Source organism: Sceloporus occidentalis, unplaced genomic scaffold, assembly GCF_023333645.1.
Source record: "Sceloporus occidentalis isolate IW3139 unplaced genomic scaffold, rSceOcc1.0.p SCAF_46, whole genome shotgun sequence".
In the NCBI taxonomy this organism is placed as follows: Eukaryota; Metazoa; Chordata; class Lepidosauria; order Squamata; family Phrynosomatidae; genus Sceloporus; species Sceloporus occidentalis.
The window spans coordinates 7,249,342-7,261,641 of NW_028317026.1; the positions used below are offsets into that span (position 1 = coordinate 7,249,342).

The 12,300-nt window shown below is 34.4% G+C and overlaps 1 protein-coding gene across 1 annotated transcript in view; it reads left to right on the top strand.

The window, feature by feature from the left end:
- The window catches only part of LOC149289386 (protocadherin Fat 4-like), a 197,976-nt gene extending 192,062 nt beyond the window's left edge, over positions 1 to 5,914 (top strand). The window contains exons 17-18 of the mRNA XM_089490751.1: positions 2,988 to 3,249; positions 4,047 to 5,914. Of these exons, the coding sequence (XP_089346877.1) occupies positions 2,988 to 3,249; positions 4,047 to 5,914 (2,130 nt within the window). The remainder of the gene's footprint in view (positions 1 to 2,987; positions 3,250 to 4,046) is intronic.
- The last annotated feature ends 6,386 nt before the right edge of the window (positions 5,915 to 12,300 follow it).

The following is a 12,300-nucleotide window of genomic DNA, read 5'->3' on the forward strand; positions in this document are numbered from 1 at the left end:
TAACTTGTGCTTCTTATGTTTCAATCAGTATAACTTTTTTTTGGAGATATTTGGTTTAAAGGTAGTAGACTATTTTACCATATAGAAGCTACAAGTGGAAAGGTGGTTGAGGCAGAAAACGTAATGGGATGATTAATTATCCAAATCTTGTGAACAGAAAGTTAATATGGCTGCTCCCATTGTATAAGAATGCGTTTTTTTTTTTAATCATACTTTTTTCTTTTAATCACTGAACAACAAATGTAATATCTGGGGAAATGATACATTTTGGTGGATCCAGTTTTAAAAAGAATGTTTAAAGTCCTATATTAAAAACGTAGTATACCGTATCAAATCCCAACATAGCAGTTTTACCTTTTTTTGTTGTTTGAAGATGACAAACTCTCCAGATCAGTATTTAAGCAACATTTCCAAGTCTACCCTGTAAAATAAAAAAAATGATTCTTTCTGCAGTTACCTTTCCCAAAAGAATCTGATAAAGCTTATTCCCTGGCTCAGTCTCAGTCAGCCTTGTCAAAAAATACTAAATGAGAAGTACAGTAATATTGGCAAGCCATTTTATTGGATAGATCACTAGCCAAAAGGTCCAGGCTTCCTTGATTTCTGGGATGCTTCCCAATATTTATGTGTAAATATATGTGTCCATTGTATATTAATACAACAGTTTTCATGCATCTGTAAAGTCAGAAATGTATTCTCAGAATTTCCATGATATCATCTAATAGGTGAATTGTTTATTGATTTGAAGTATTTTCTGATTGAGTGAGATAAATACAATTATAGTTTTGCCAGATTGTATATGCTTTGAATTTACATTGGGGTTAATTCAGTAATGCTGCCCTCTTTCATTCTTGGTAGTTGGCAAGAAACATGGCGTTGGCTAGTAGGATATACTGTATACATACTTTACACTGTGAATTCATATTTGGTAAAAATATGTGGAATTAAACTAAATATAATGATTAAAATAGTATAATATTAATAGAAGCTGTGTGTAACCCAGCTACTTTGCTGTGTCAAAAATCGCTTTTTACTTTAAAAGTACACTGCAGCCATTATATGTGCTTTAATCCACATAATACCACCGCATTTAAATGATCATCTGCAGAATACCCTGTGTATTATACTGTGACATATAATACAGAAAATAAAACTGCATAATGTCACTATTCGTCTAATAGATGTTTTAACCAAATGAGTAGAGAGAGGTAGCCCTTTCTTAAGACCGCTTAAACATCTGCCACATGGAAAATGCATCCTTCTGCATAACACTGACCTCGATGCCACCCAACATGGTGGGTCAGCCATCCACCAGCAGAGGGACCAAGTTCCCAATATTCACAATACCTCTAAGGACCACCTCGTATGAAAGGCCTCAGAGGAGCTGGTACTTCTGACAGCCCCACCTAAAACTCCATGAACTGGGTGACCTATACCCATAAATGCCAAAAAAACATAAGAGAGTGGGAGAGAAGTCGGTTGTGCTCAAAGGAAAAAGTGGTTGAGTATGGACTTACCTTCCCTCTATAAATATACTTCCTCTCCCAAATTTACCAAATATTTTATGGCGTTAGTTCGTGCCTTTTCATTAACAGACCTAATTTTTACAAATATATCTTTTTATTTCTCTATAATAAAAATAAAGAAAGTAAAACATTGTTACATGCAAAGAAAACCCTTTATGTACGCGTATGTTTGCATGTGAATGAAACAAAAAAACATCAGCAAATCTTTTTTTTTTTTTTCTAACAAAAGTAAATCTTCTGTTTCATATGGAAAAAATATAGGATGGATCACATATCACACTTATTAAGCAAACAGCAATTTCTCCTTAGTCTCATAAATCTCCACAGTTCTTTACAGTTACAAGTTTCATTGGTGAAATATGTATTTATTTTAGAGCTGAAAATTGGTGTTTTGGGTTTTGAATAAAATGTTTTAAATCCTTATCCCAAATTTTCGAAATTTGCTGTGTTTTACTTTGAATTGGTGTGCCAATCCAAATCACGCACTTAGTCTCACTCTGTTTGGAACTAGAAAACAGAACACAGATGAAATATTGTATTGCACACAGGGGTATTATATGCCAGACAGATTTTGTCTAATCCTCTATTTAACACTTATTAGAAAACTCATTCATTATATTATTGAATATCCACAATGGTTTCTTTCTTTTTTTTTTCTTTTTTTTTTTAGGTGTCTTATTTGGTTTAATAAGACTTTTTTTCTTTTTAATTCAGATTTTTGAATTTTCTATATTGGGGCAATATACCAGTCAAACCGGGCAAACACAATCATTGGTTGATTTTCAAATGCTGTGATATTTGTGCAACATTTACAACACTTCCTGATATTTCAAATGAAAAAAGGGAGAGTTTTGTTTTAGGGATGAGTTTAGAGATGTTGCTAGTGGTTTCTTTTATTTAGACAATTTAACATTTACTAATGTTTGTGTAGACATTATTCCCAATTTTAGGGCTCTAAAATAGCCTTACTTTAGGTAGTAAACATCAATACATATTTCATTAAATTAGAATATAAATTCTGGAATCTTTAGAAAGTGCTTCCATTGCAACATTTATAAGCAAAGCAACTTTACTGCTAACTGAATATGAAGGCTAACTTGATAAGTAAAGGAAACGGAATATTAACCAAGTAACAGCCTTTTATACATTGGTGAAACTGGAGCACACATCTGGCAAAGCGATTTCCCCATACTTATAACTTAACAGACCCTTCTCCCTGTCTTTGCGGGCTGTGCTAATTAATTATTCCCACTGAGACTCACCCGATGACTTTGAGCGGTGATGAAAATGTTCTTTATTTTCTTTTTGGCAAGTTATTTTTCTGCTATTTCAAAGCTTTTCCTTAAAAGGGTATTTTATAGAAGGGGCGATATCAGTGTCAGCATGATCATAGATTAAAGGTTTATGTTTGACAGTTTGTATCACAAGGGTGTAATGTCTGTAATGACTTTGTTGTTGCAGTTTAAAAATGGAAAAATACACTATGTATCCGATGCTGGTGTAGCAGGAAAAGTGGAAAGAAACATTCCAGATGCCTATGTAGCTGATGGCCGTTGGCATACTCTCCTTATGGAGAAGAATGGTTCCATAACTGCCTTGACTATAGACAAAGCACACAGCAAAGATATTCATCATGCAACACAAGATTTTGGAGGCCTTAATGTTCTTAAATTGCAACTTGGAGGAAATCTACCTGGACAGGCATCTCAGAGTACATATAATGGTAAATATTCAGATATGTTACATACATTATTGTTTATTTAATTTATGAAGGAGCACATATCGCTGTACAACAGGTGGACACAACATGGACATTTCACAATTAGAGACAAAAAAAGAGATTTTGCTTACAGGTTTACTATATAAATACAGTTCTATTAAATATTAAACTCAAATGTTAGCACGCATTATAATTGAATATTTTTTTTCATCCTATTACATTATTTAAAGAAGATTTGAATGTCATACTTTACTATTAAGGTGACTATTTCAAATAATTTGCATGCTAGAATACTACACGAATTATCTAGCTAGAATAAGTTGAGTGGTCAAAATGCTAGTCTTCTTCAGAAGTCCTTTTCCAAGCTGCACTTCTGCACTTGTACACAGGGTCTAATTGGTACATTGCACTAGTATTTGGGTATGGCTTTCCTGGATATCACTTTTAGTTTCCATTTGTGGAAAATGCCTTAACTTAATTGCATGTCTTCTTTTAGGTTACCAAGAAACCTTCCCATATATTTTGAGAGGGATTATCTTATTTCTTGGTCACTCTGCATAATTGAGACATCAAGAAAGAAATGCTCACTAGAAACTTTACTCATCGTATCAGTTTTGCTCTTTGCTAAAATATTTGTTTAGTTTAAAAGGAGAAGAAAAAATGAAGAAAGATATTTGTATCAAACAATACAACTATAAAATGTAATTGCTTAAAAATAGTTATCTTTGATTTTAGGTCATAGGATATATGCTGACAGACTCTTAATGCAGTTACCAATTTTTTATTGTTTCATTCCATAGGTTTTGATGGTTGCATTGCCTATATCAAGTACAACAGAGAAATATTGCCATTCAGCGGAAAACATAATATGGTTATCATTTCCAAGACGGATTCATCTACTAAAATTGGATGCAGAGGTCCTAATATTTGTGCCAGTAATCCATGTTGGGGAGATTTAATGTGCATAAATCAATGGCATGCATATACATGTGTTCCTCCTGGAGATTGTTCCTCAAGCCCTTGCCAAAATGGTGGCAGCTGTGAACCTAATTCCCAGTCTGGATTTACCTGCATCTGTCCTGAGTCATACACAGGAGAGCTTTGTGAAACTGTTGTAGCTTGCTTGGGTGTTGTCTGCCCTCAAGGTAACACATGCAAGAGTGGATTACATGGTGGACACATATGTGTTTTGAATACACACGTAGAGGATCTTTCTCTCCCCCTTTGGGCTGTTCCAGCTATTGTAGGCAGCTGTGCTACAATTCTAGCCTTGTTGGTTCTTAGCTTGATCCTGTGTAACCAATGCAGAGGAAGAAAGGCAAAAGTGCCAAAAGAGGAAAAGAAACCAAAAGAAAAGAAGAAAAAGGGAAGTGAGAATGTGGCCTTTGATGATCCTGACAATATCCCACCATATGGTGATGACATGACTATTAGAAAACAACCAGAAGGAAACCCTAAACCTGATATAATTGAAAGAGAAAACCCTTATTTGATTTATGATGAGACTGATATACCCCACAACTCTGAAATAATACCTAGTGCTCCCATGGCACTCCCTGAAACTGAGATAGAACATTATGATATTGATAATGCCAGCAGTATTGCACCTTCAGATGCAGATATAATCCAGCACTACAAGCAATTCCGAAGCCACACACCAAAATTCTCTATTCAGAGACACAGCCCTCTAGGTTTTGCAAGGCAATCTCCACTGCCTCTGGGCGCTAGTAGTTTAACATATCAGAGTTCATATAGCCAGGGGCTTAGAACAGCCACTTTGGGTCATGCAGGCTGTGCTCCAACGAATCCACTGTCCCGTCACAGTCCAGCGCCCTTTTCTAAATCATCAACTTTTTACAGAAGCAGTCCAGCACGTGAGCTGCATCTATCAAGAAGAGAAGGCAGTCCTTTAGATATGCAGATGCATAATGATGGTATCTTTAACTATGCCACTCGTTTAGGAAGAAGAAGCAAAAGTCCCCAGACTATGGCAGGCCATGGTTCTAGACCAGGAAGCCGCCTTAAGCAACCTATAGGACAAATTCCTATGGAGAGTGGACCACCAGTTGGTCTTTCAATAGAAGAGGTTGAAAGACTTAATACCCCTAGACCTAGAAATCCAAGTATATGTAGTGCAGACCATGGGAGATCTTCTTCTGAAGAAGACTGTCAGAGACCACTTTCAAGAGTAAGGAATCCAGCTGATGGAATCCCAGCCCCAGAATCATCATCCGATAGTGATTCCCATGAGTCATTTACATGCTCAGAGATGGAATACGACAGAGACAAGCCTGTGGTGTATTCGTCAAGGATGCCAAAATTAACTCAAGTTAATGAATCTGATGCTGATGATGAAGACAATTATGGTGGTAGACTAAAGCCTAGGAGATACCCTGGCCGCAGAGCTGAAGGAGGGCCTGCAAATGTCCAGACATCAACAGCCACTCTAACAGCTGAAAATACATTACCCATGAAGCTTAGCCAGCAAGCTGGTAATTTTAACTGGGACAATCTATTGAACTGGGGTCCAGGTTTTGGGCATTATGTAGATGTTTTTAAAGATTTGGCATCACTTCCAGAAAAGGTATCGGCAAGTGTAAATGAGGAAAACCGGGGGAGTACATCTAAGCCGGTTTCCAAAGATGGGGAAACAGAACAATATGTTTAGGCATAATTGGACTGTCACAATGCAGAATCCTATGACACTCAAACATTGTATGTTTGTTTACACCCAAATGTCTCCATTTAAAGAACAGGCCAGTGAAAGTTCCTTATTTTGTGGAGGCACATTTAAATAATAACCATATTGCTGCTGGGAAGGACAAAAATGAAAATAAGCAATTTTGTTCATTATTCAGTCTCCTGCATGCATTACCCAATATTGACTTACAGTGTGCAACATTTCAAGTTCTTGTACTACTTTATTTGAAGTATTTTATTTGTTTGATGGTATACTTGGCAATTGCATTGGGAAGCCAGATGTCGCACAATGATTTTGTATCATTGCTTTACAATTATGGGGGTGTTTATAAACCATTGTGGCTCCTCTGGGATGAGGACCTCATACTCAGAAGAAATGAAAGCTGAATGCAGTCTTCACAAGAACTTCTACTGTATCTAGAACCTCCAGTTTATTTTATATGAAGTGTCTGCACAAGGGGGCATAGCATTAAGTGTTGCTGCCAAGGGTGTATTACATGTTAATGAGAAAGAGATTGTAACAAGCTCACAGTCTTCTTTACAATTTTATGAAATTATTAATGCACCCCAACTTTTTTTGTTAAAAAATAAGCTGTATTTCAAGAATGCCTATGCTACTTGGACAGAGAAGATTTATTTTTATAAGAACAACAATTCCAAATATCACAGAGACACTAACACAATGAATTGGAGTCTAGAAGTCTAGAAGCAAAAATGGACAATGATAATAATAATAACAATGATAATAATAAAGATCCTAGATTTTTCCCAAACCCTTACTTAAATTTGAAAGTGAAATCACTAGTGATTCTTTGTACTGTGGATTTTTTTTATAATTGCCTTTTATCTCAGCTATGTTTTTGATATTGATATTTTCCTATGCTGTATAGTTTTCTTACTTTCAGGGAACGCAAGAAAATGCTTTTCTTAAACAAATCTGTTACTTGTGTAACATACATATTTTAAACATTTTGATACAATTGTAACATACCAGTATGCTTTCTGCCCTGTAAATGTCAATAATAAAATTAAAATATTTATTTAAAATGTCGCCTCTGTGAAACATGAATTATTTAAGCATTTCTGTTCCATATAAATGGATTTATTATATTAACAAACAAATGTTTTAAACTGGATTTCTCACATCATATAAGAGGATACAAGTGATGCTTAAAATTGTTTTTATTGTATTTATTTTCTGCTTCATCATTTACAAGAGAAATCTTTTATTTACAAGACTATCATTAATTATTTACTTAAGCTGTAGAGAATCAGCATATTGCTAGAGTCTACCATTAAATAGTTTCTATTCCATTCTATTTATGAGCCAATAACAATAGCAATATTTGTGACTATAGAGAAAATAAAAAATAAAAAAACAGAAAAATATAGTACATGCTCACCATTTACCATATAAGGTAATGAATTGTGCACATAACTATGTCAATTACAGTTCGCAAATGTGTTGTTCCAAGGAGAATTTTGTATTTGGAGTCAAGAAGGAAATTTTACCCTTTGCATTAAAACTGAAAATGTTTTTCTTGATCATTGAAAATAGGTATTGTGGATGATGGAGGTTTGATGTTTCCTCCTAACATTAAGTAACTGAGGCATGTTTGTACGTAATACCTGCCTCTTTTTAACTTGACCTATGTACCCTTCAAATCATAATCTGGCATTGGTCATCATTATTGAGTTTTCATATCCCACAAAAATGGTGATTTAACATGATAGTTTTAATCAAGACTATTCCTTTCAAAGTCCATACAGGCCTATGTCTCTTTCCGAATATGTATTATAGCAATACACGGTTTTGTTGTTTTCTAAGATTTCCTTTCCATTTTAGGCCATTTTAGTCAAATTATACCTCTACCAGACACTCATTTTTTGTGTGCAAATATATGAAGACTAGGTCTTTTTTCCCCATTTGTAAGATCATAACACACATTTAGAAGGCGTCTGGGTGAATGCAAATAGGTTTCCTTTAGAAAGAAAAAGAAAATACTTTTTTTAGAGTGATTTCAGTTTTATTCTGCATTGTAACCAGAGTTTAAACCATTAAAACTACTTGACTTCCTATATAGAATTTAAGAAAATACTCATAAATCTTTCTTTTACCTTCTTAACTCACCAGAACATTTTAAGAAAAGTGTAAATGATTATTCCATTGTCAGTTATGTATTTCCTACATCTGTCATAATAGATTATTTTTGCTTCATGGAATTTCTGTTCGTGTTACTGAACTATTTTCCTTTTGCTGGTATTGTCTGTACCTTAACACAATCTGGTTTTCAGTTGCTAAACATACCTGAATCTCATGAGCCTGCCAACCCGCACATTAGCCACTAAAATATGGTCTCGGTGTTTATTACTTAACATAGTTATACCGGAGTAGTCTGTAGAGACTAGCAGAGTCTGGTAATGTATTGAAAAAATAAAAATTATGTTCTTCAAATGGATTCAAATTCTCTAGTTATTAAATCTACTTATAGCCTTGCCTTTTCTGTCATTTACAAATAACCCAACGCTAAAAAAATCTACATTTTAATTAGTTTAATAAATTACACATATGTTAGAAAGCAGATCAAAAAGTATACCTATACAGTGTTGGTTTTAATTACTGAAATCATAATGTTATTAAAAATATATATTTCCTGTCCTTAAAGCCAATTATATCCCTCTATATTATTTTTTGCTAAAAAGTCATCAAGCCCATATTTAAAGGTATCTATCAAATTTTTTAGCACAATGTCGGTGGATAGTGAATTCCATATCGTTATTGTTCTCATGGCAAAAAACCTTTTTCACTACTTTAAGTGAAGTTTATTGAAGTCTGAATGGGTAACTTCTTCTTCGCATATTGCCTTTAATGAACAGGTCATCAAAAAGTGTTTCTTGTTGTCCCCGTATGTATTTGTATAATAATATCATCTTTCATCTAATATGCCTTTTTTGGAGTTTCTAATTTTCCTTGGCAATGGAGTGCCTTTTTTTCATTGAAAATTGACTGCCTCCATGTTGTACTTACTTCACTCTCAAAGCGTATTTCCCTACTTTTTCTTCTTTTTTGTTAAAGTAAGTTTTTAAAAACAGATTTTTGAAAGAAAGGTAGTCGGCCTTAAAATATCATCTAAATGGCATGAAGTGTAGGGAACGCTGCAACCCACCTAACAAAGAGAAGCTGTCACGGATTGAAAACAGTAACTGTGACTTGTGTCAAAGGGGACACATTTTTTATGTCTCCACAGCTAACAAAGGAATAGGCTTTTTACATAGGAGAAGCAGTGAAGTGGACAACTAGACACATTGGAAGATGCAGATGAATAGAGGCAATTTAGTAGAGACACGATGGGAAAAGCTATGCTTCGAAAGATTTGCAGAAGAGATCTAGTCACTATTTTGATGGAACCGAGTTTAGAATTATTTTCTTTTTTTATGCAATTTTGTAGGTTTATATAGGAATTCAGCAATTTTCCTGTCTTTTGAGCACTTTTCATAGCCTCTAATTCTAATTCTAAACTTTCACATATCTTAAGTCTATTTGGTGCATGTAAGGATCCAAAGGAATAAATTGGCCTTTTTTAAGATTGATTTTCACACTCGAGTACTTGAGCAGCCAGGAAAGCGAATGATCAATGGACCCCCTTGACATCCCTGCATTGGAATACTTTGCTTTGTCTGAAAGATAGTATCAGAAAGAAATAATTAATAACTAGCAACTTATACATATAAACAAACTATATTTTCTTCAGATAGGTGTCTACTTAATTTATACATTTTTGTGCTAGGTAAAACGAAAGAAAGAAAGAAAACAAAATATCAATGTTGATATTAGATAATTTATGAAGTACTAACCTGCTTCATTTGGGTATAAGTTAACACGTGTGCATACAAATATTATACTTTCTATATAAAACGGTTACTCAGGAAAAGAAAGGTACAAATTCAGATTGATAATAATTACTTAATATCTAATTCTAGCCATAGATTTAGTAAGTGGACAAGGTCTGATTTAATAAGTATAGATAAAAGTGAAATCTAGTCAACAGTACATTGGAACCCAGTAAACAATTGCATAAACTTTAGACAGATCTTGTGGAATCAGTGGGAATAGTGATCCATGAGCTTTGGAGTGACCTGGCAAAACCATTAGTAGATTTAACCAGTCGCCATTGACAGGAACAGTTACAGAGGATTGGAAGATGATAATTTTGATACCACTTCACAAAAAAAAGTAGCAGGGAATTGTAGGCCTTAGTCTTATGTCAATGGTAAAGTGGGAGGAGGAAGAAGGTTGTTAGGTCTTGTTATTAGTGGGGTACCTTAATGATCTCTTATTGTAGCTCATACTTTTTAATATTTTTATAAGAGAAATCTTAATAGTAAGGTATGTCTTTTTGCACATGATACAAAGTTATTTAATAGAATAGGCATTCCTGGTGTAATACATCAAATGGCAATTGATTTAAGAAAATTAGAAGAGTGTGACATCTCTAGTTTAATGTTGATAAATGTAAAATAATGCACTTGGGACATAAAAATCCTGTACTGACCCCATCTCCAGAAGGATATTGACATTTTTGAGAGAGATCAAAAGAGGCCAAAATGGTGAATGATTTGTAGAATGAGAGTTATTAGGAACAACTAAGGAATCTTGATATGTATGTCTTGGAGGAAAGAGGAGGTGTTATAGAAACAAGGGAAATAAATGTTAAAACAAGAGGTCATAGTCTAAAACTAGAGGATCAGTGGTTTAGATGTAATGCAAGGAAGTCTTACTTTAATGAGAGGGTGGTAGATAAATGGATCAGCTTCCTATCAGAAGTGATAGATGCTATTACATTCAGGGAATTTAAACATGCATGGCATGGGCATAAAACTATCCTAAATAAAAACAATGACTGGCATGAGGTCATATGACATGATGACACAAATGATCCTTAAGATATTACATGATTGCAACTTAGATTATAAAAATGTAGTGGCCAATGATCGAGTAAATTCAACAGGTAGTACCTAAAGTAAATTAGAAGAATTGGAAAAGAGTGTGGCGACTGTAGTTAAATGTAAAAACAAGTAAACTAATGCACTTGAGAGGTAAAAATTCAAACACACAATAAAGTATTAGGGGTACAGTCTTGTCAAGAGAGAACAAAGGATAGGGATTTTAGAGTTATTATTTCTGAGGACTAAAAGGGAGGCAGGCGATGTAACAAAAGCAGTGGGAAATATAAGCAAGGTGCTGGGTTGTTTAGCTAAATATATCAGTAGCAGAAAGAAGGAGGTGGTTCTGCCAAGACAGTCAGTCTTCACCTAAAGTATTATATGCAGTTCCAAAGACTCCATCACTGGAAGGATATAGATTTAATGGAGAGAGAAAAGAAAACCGCTACTAAAATGGTGAATTATTTTAGGATAGAAATGATCATGTAAAGCTGAACAAGAAATAGGAGAGGGGGTTAGATGTAATGTAAGGAAGTTTTACTTCACTGAGATGGTGGTGAATTTGGAACAGCATCCCAGCAGAAGTTTTCTGGAATATATGACAAGATTAAGGACTAAAGTAGGTTGGAGGCTTAAACAGCAGGAAAAACATGAGCAGATTAGATGAGCTGAATGGTTCTTTTTTTGCAGTCAAGTTTTATGTTTTTGAAGATATGTAATCCACAATATGTTGTTTGGATGGGATGGGCTGACAGAAATTTAGATGTTGTACAGAAATACGTGGCGCTTAACCCAACACCAGGTGCACAGTGAATCAATGCGACTCACCTTTCACAAAAGTACAAAGTAAAAAACAAACACAATAATGATTTGTGCACTTAGTGATACTCCAAAAACATTATACTGATTTGTCCTAGTCTCTACATTTTATAAAACCTGGAGGACAAGAAGACCATCACTATGAAGGAGCCTTCTTACCTTCATGCATATGTGAGTGCACTACCAGGTAGCACAAGTTATTATACCATTGCAATACTACACTATATATTTGTATTTTTCTTTCATGCATATATCAGGAAGTTTAACTGCCTTATATACAATATGTAAAGACCATCACTGTTGACCATCACTACTAACAGCACAAAAAATATTACATAATATAACTATATAATATTCAGGCTATTATATTTCCTTTCCAAAGTTTTTGGGGTACAACTAAGCGCACAGGTCAACACTAACAAATACATTTAAAGAGCCTTATTAAATGGGCACAAATAGCGAACGTAGTAAGCCTATTAATAAATTATTGTTGTAATACAACTTTGCCTGGCACATAATTATCTTGCAGTGAAAGAGTAATGACTAAACATAAAGACATATCAGGCGAACAATAAGAAAAACGAATTAGTT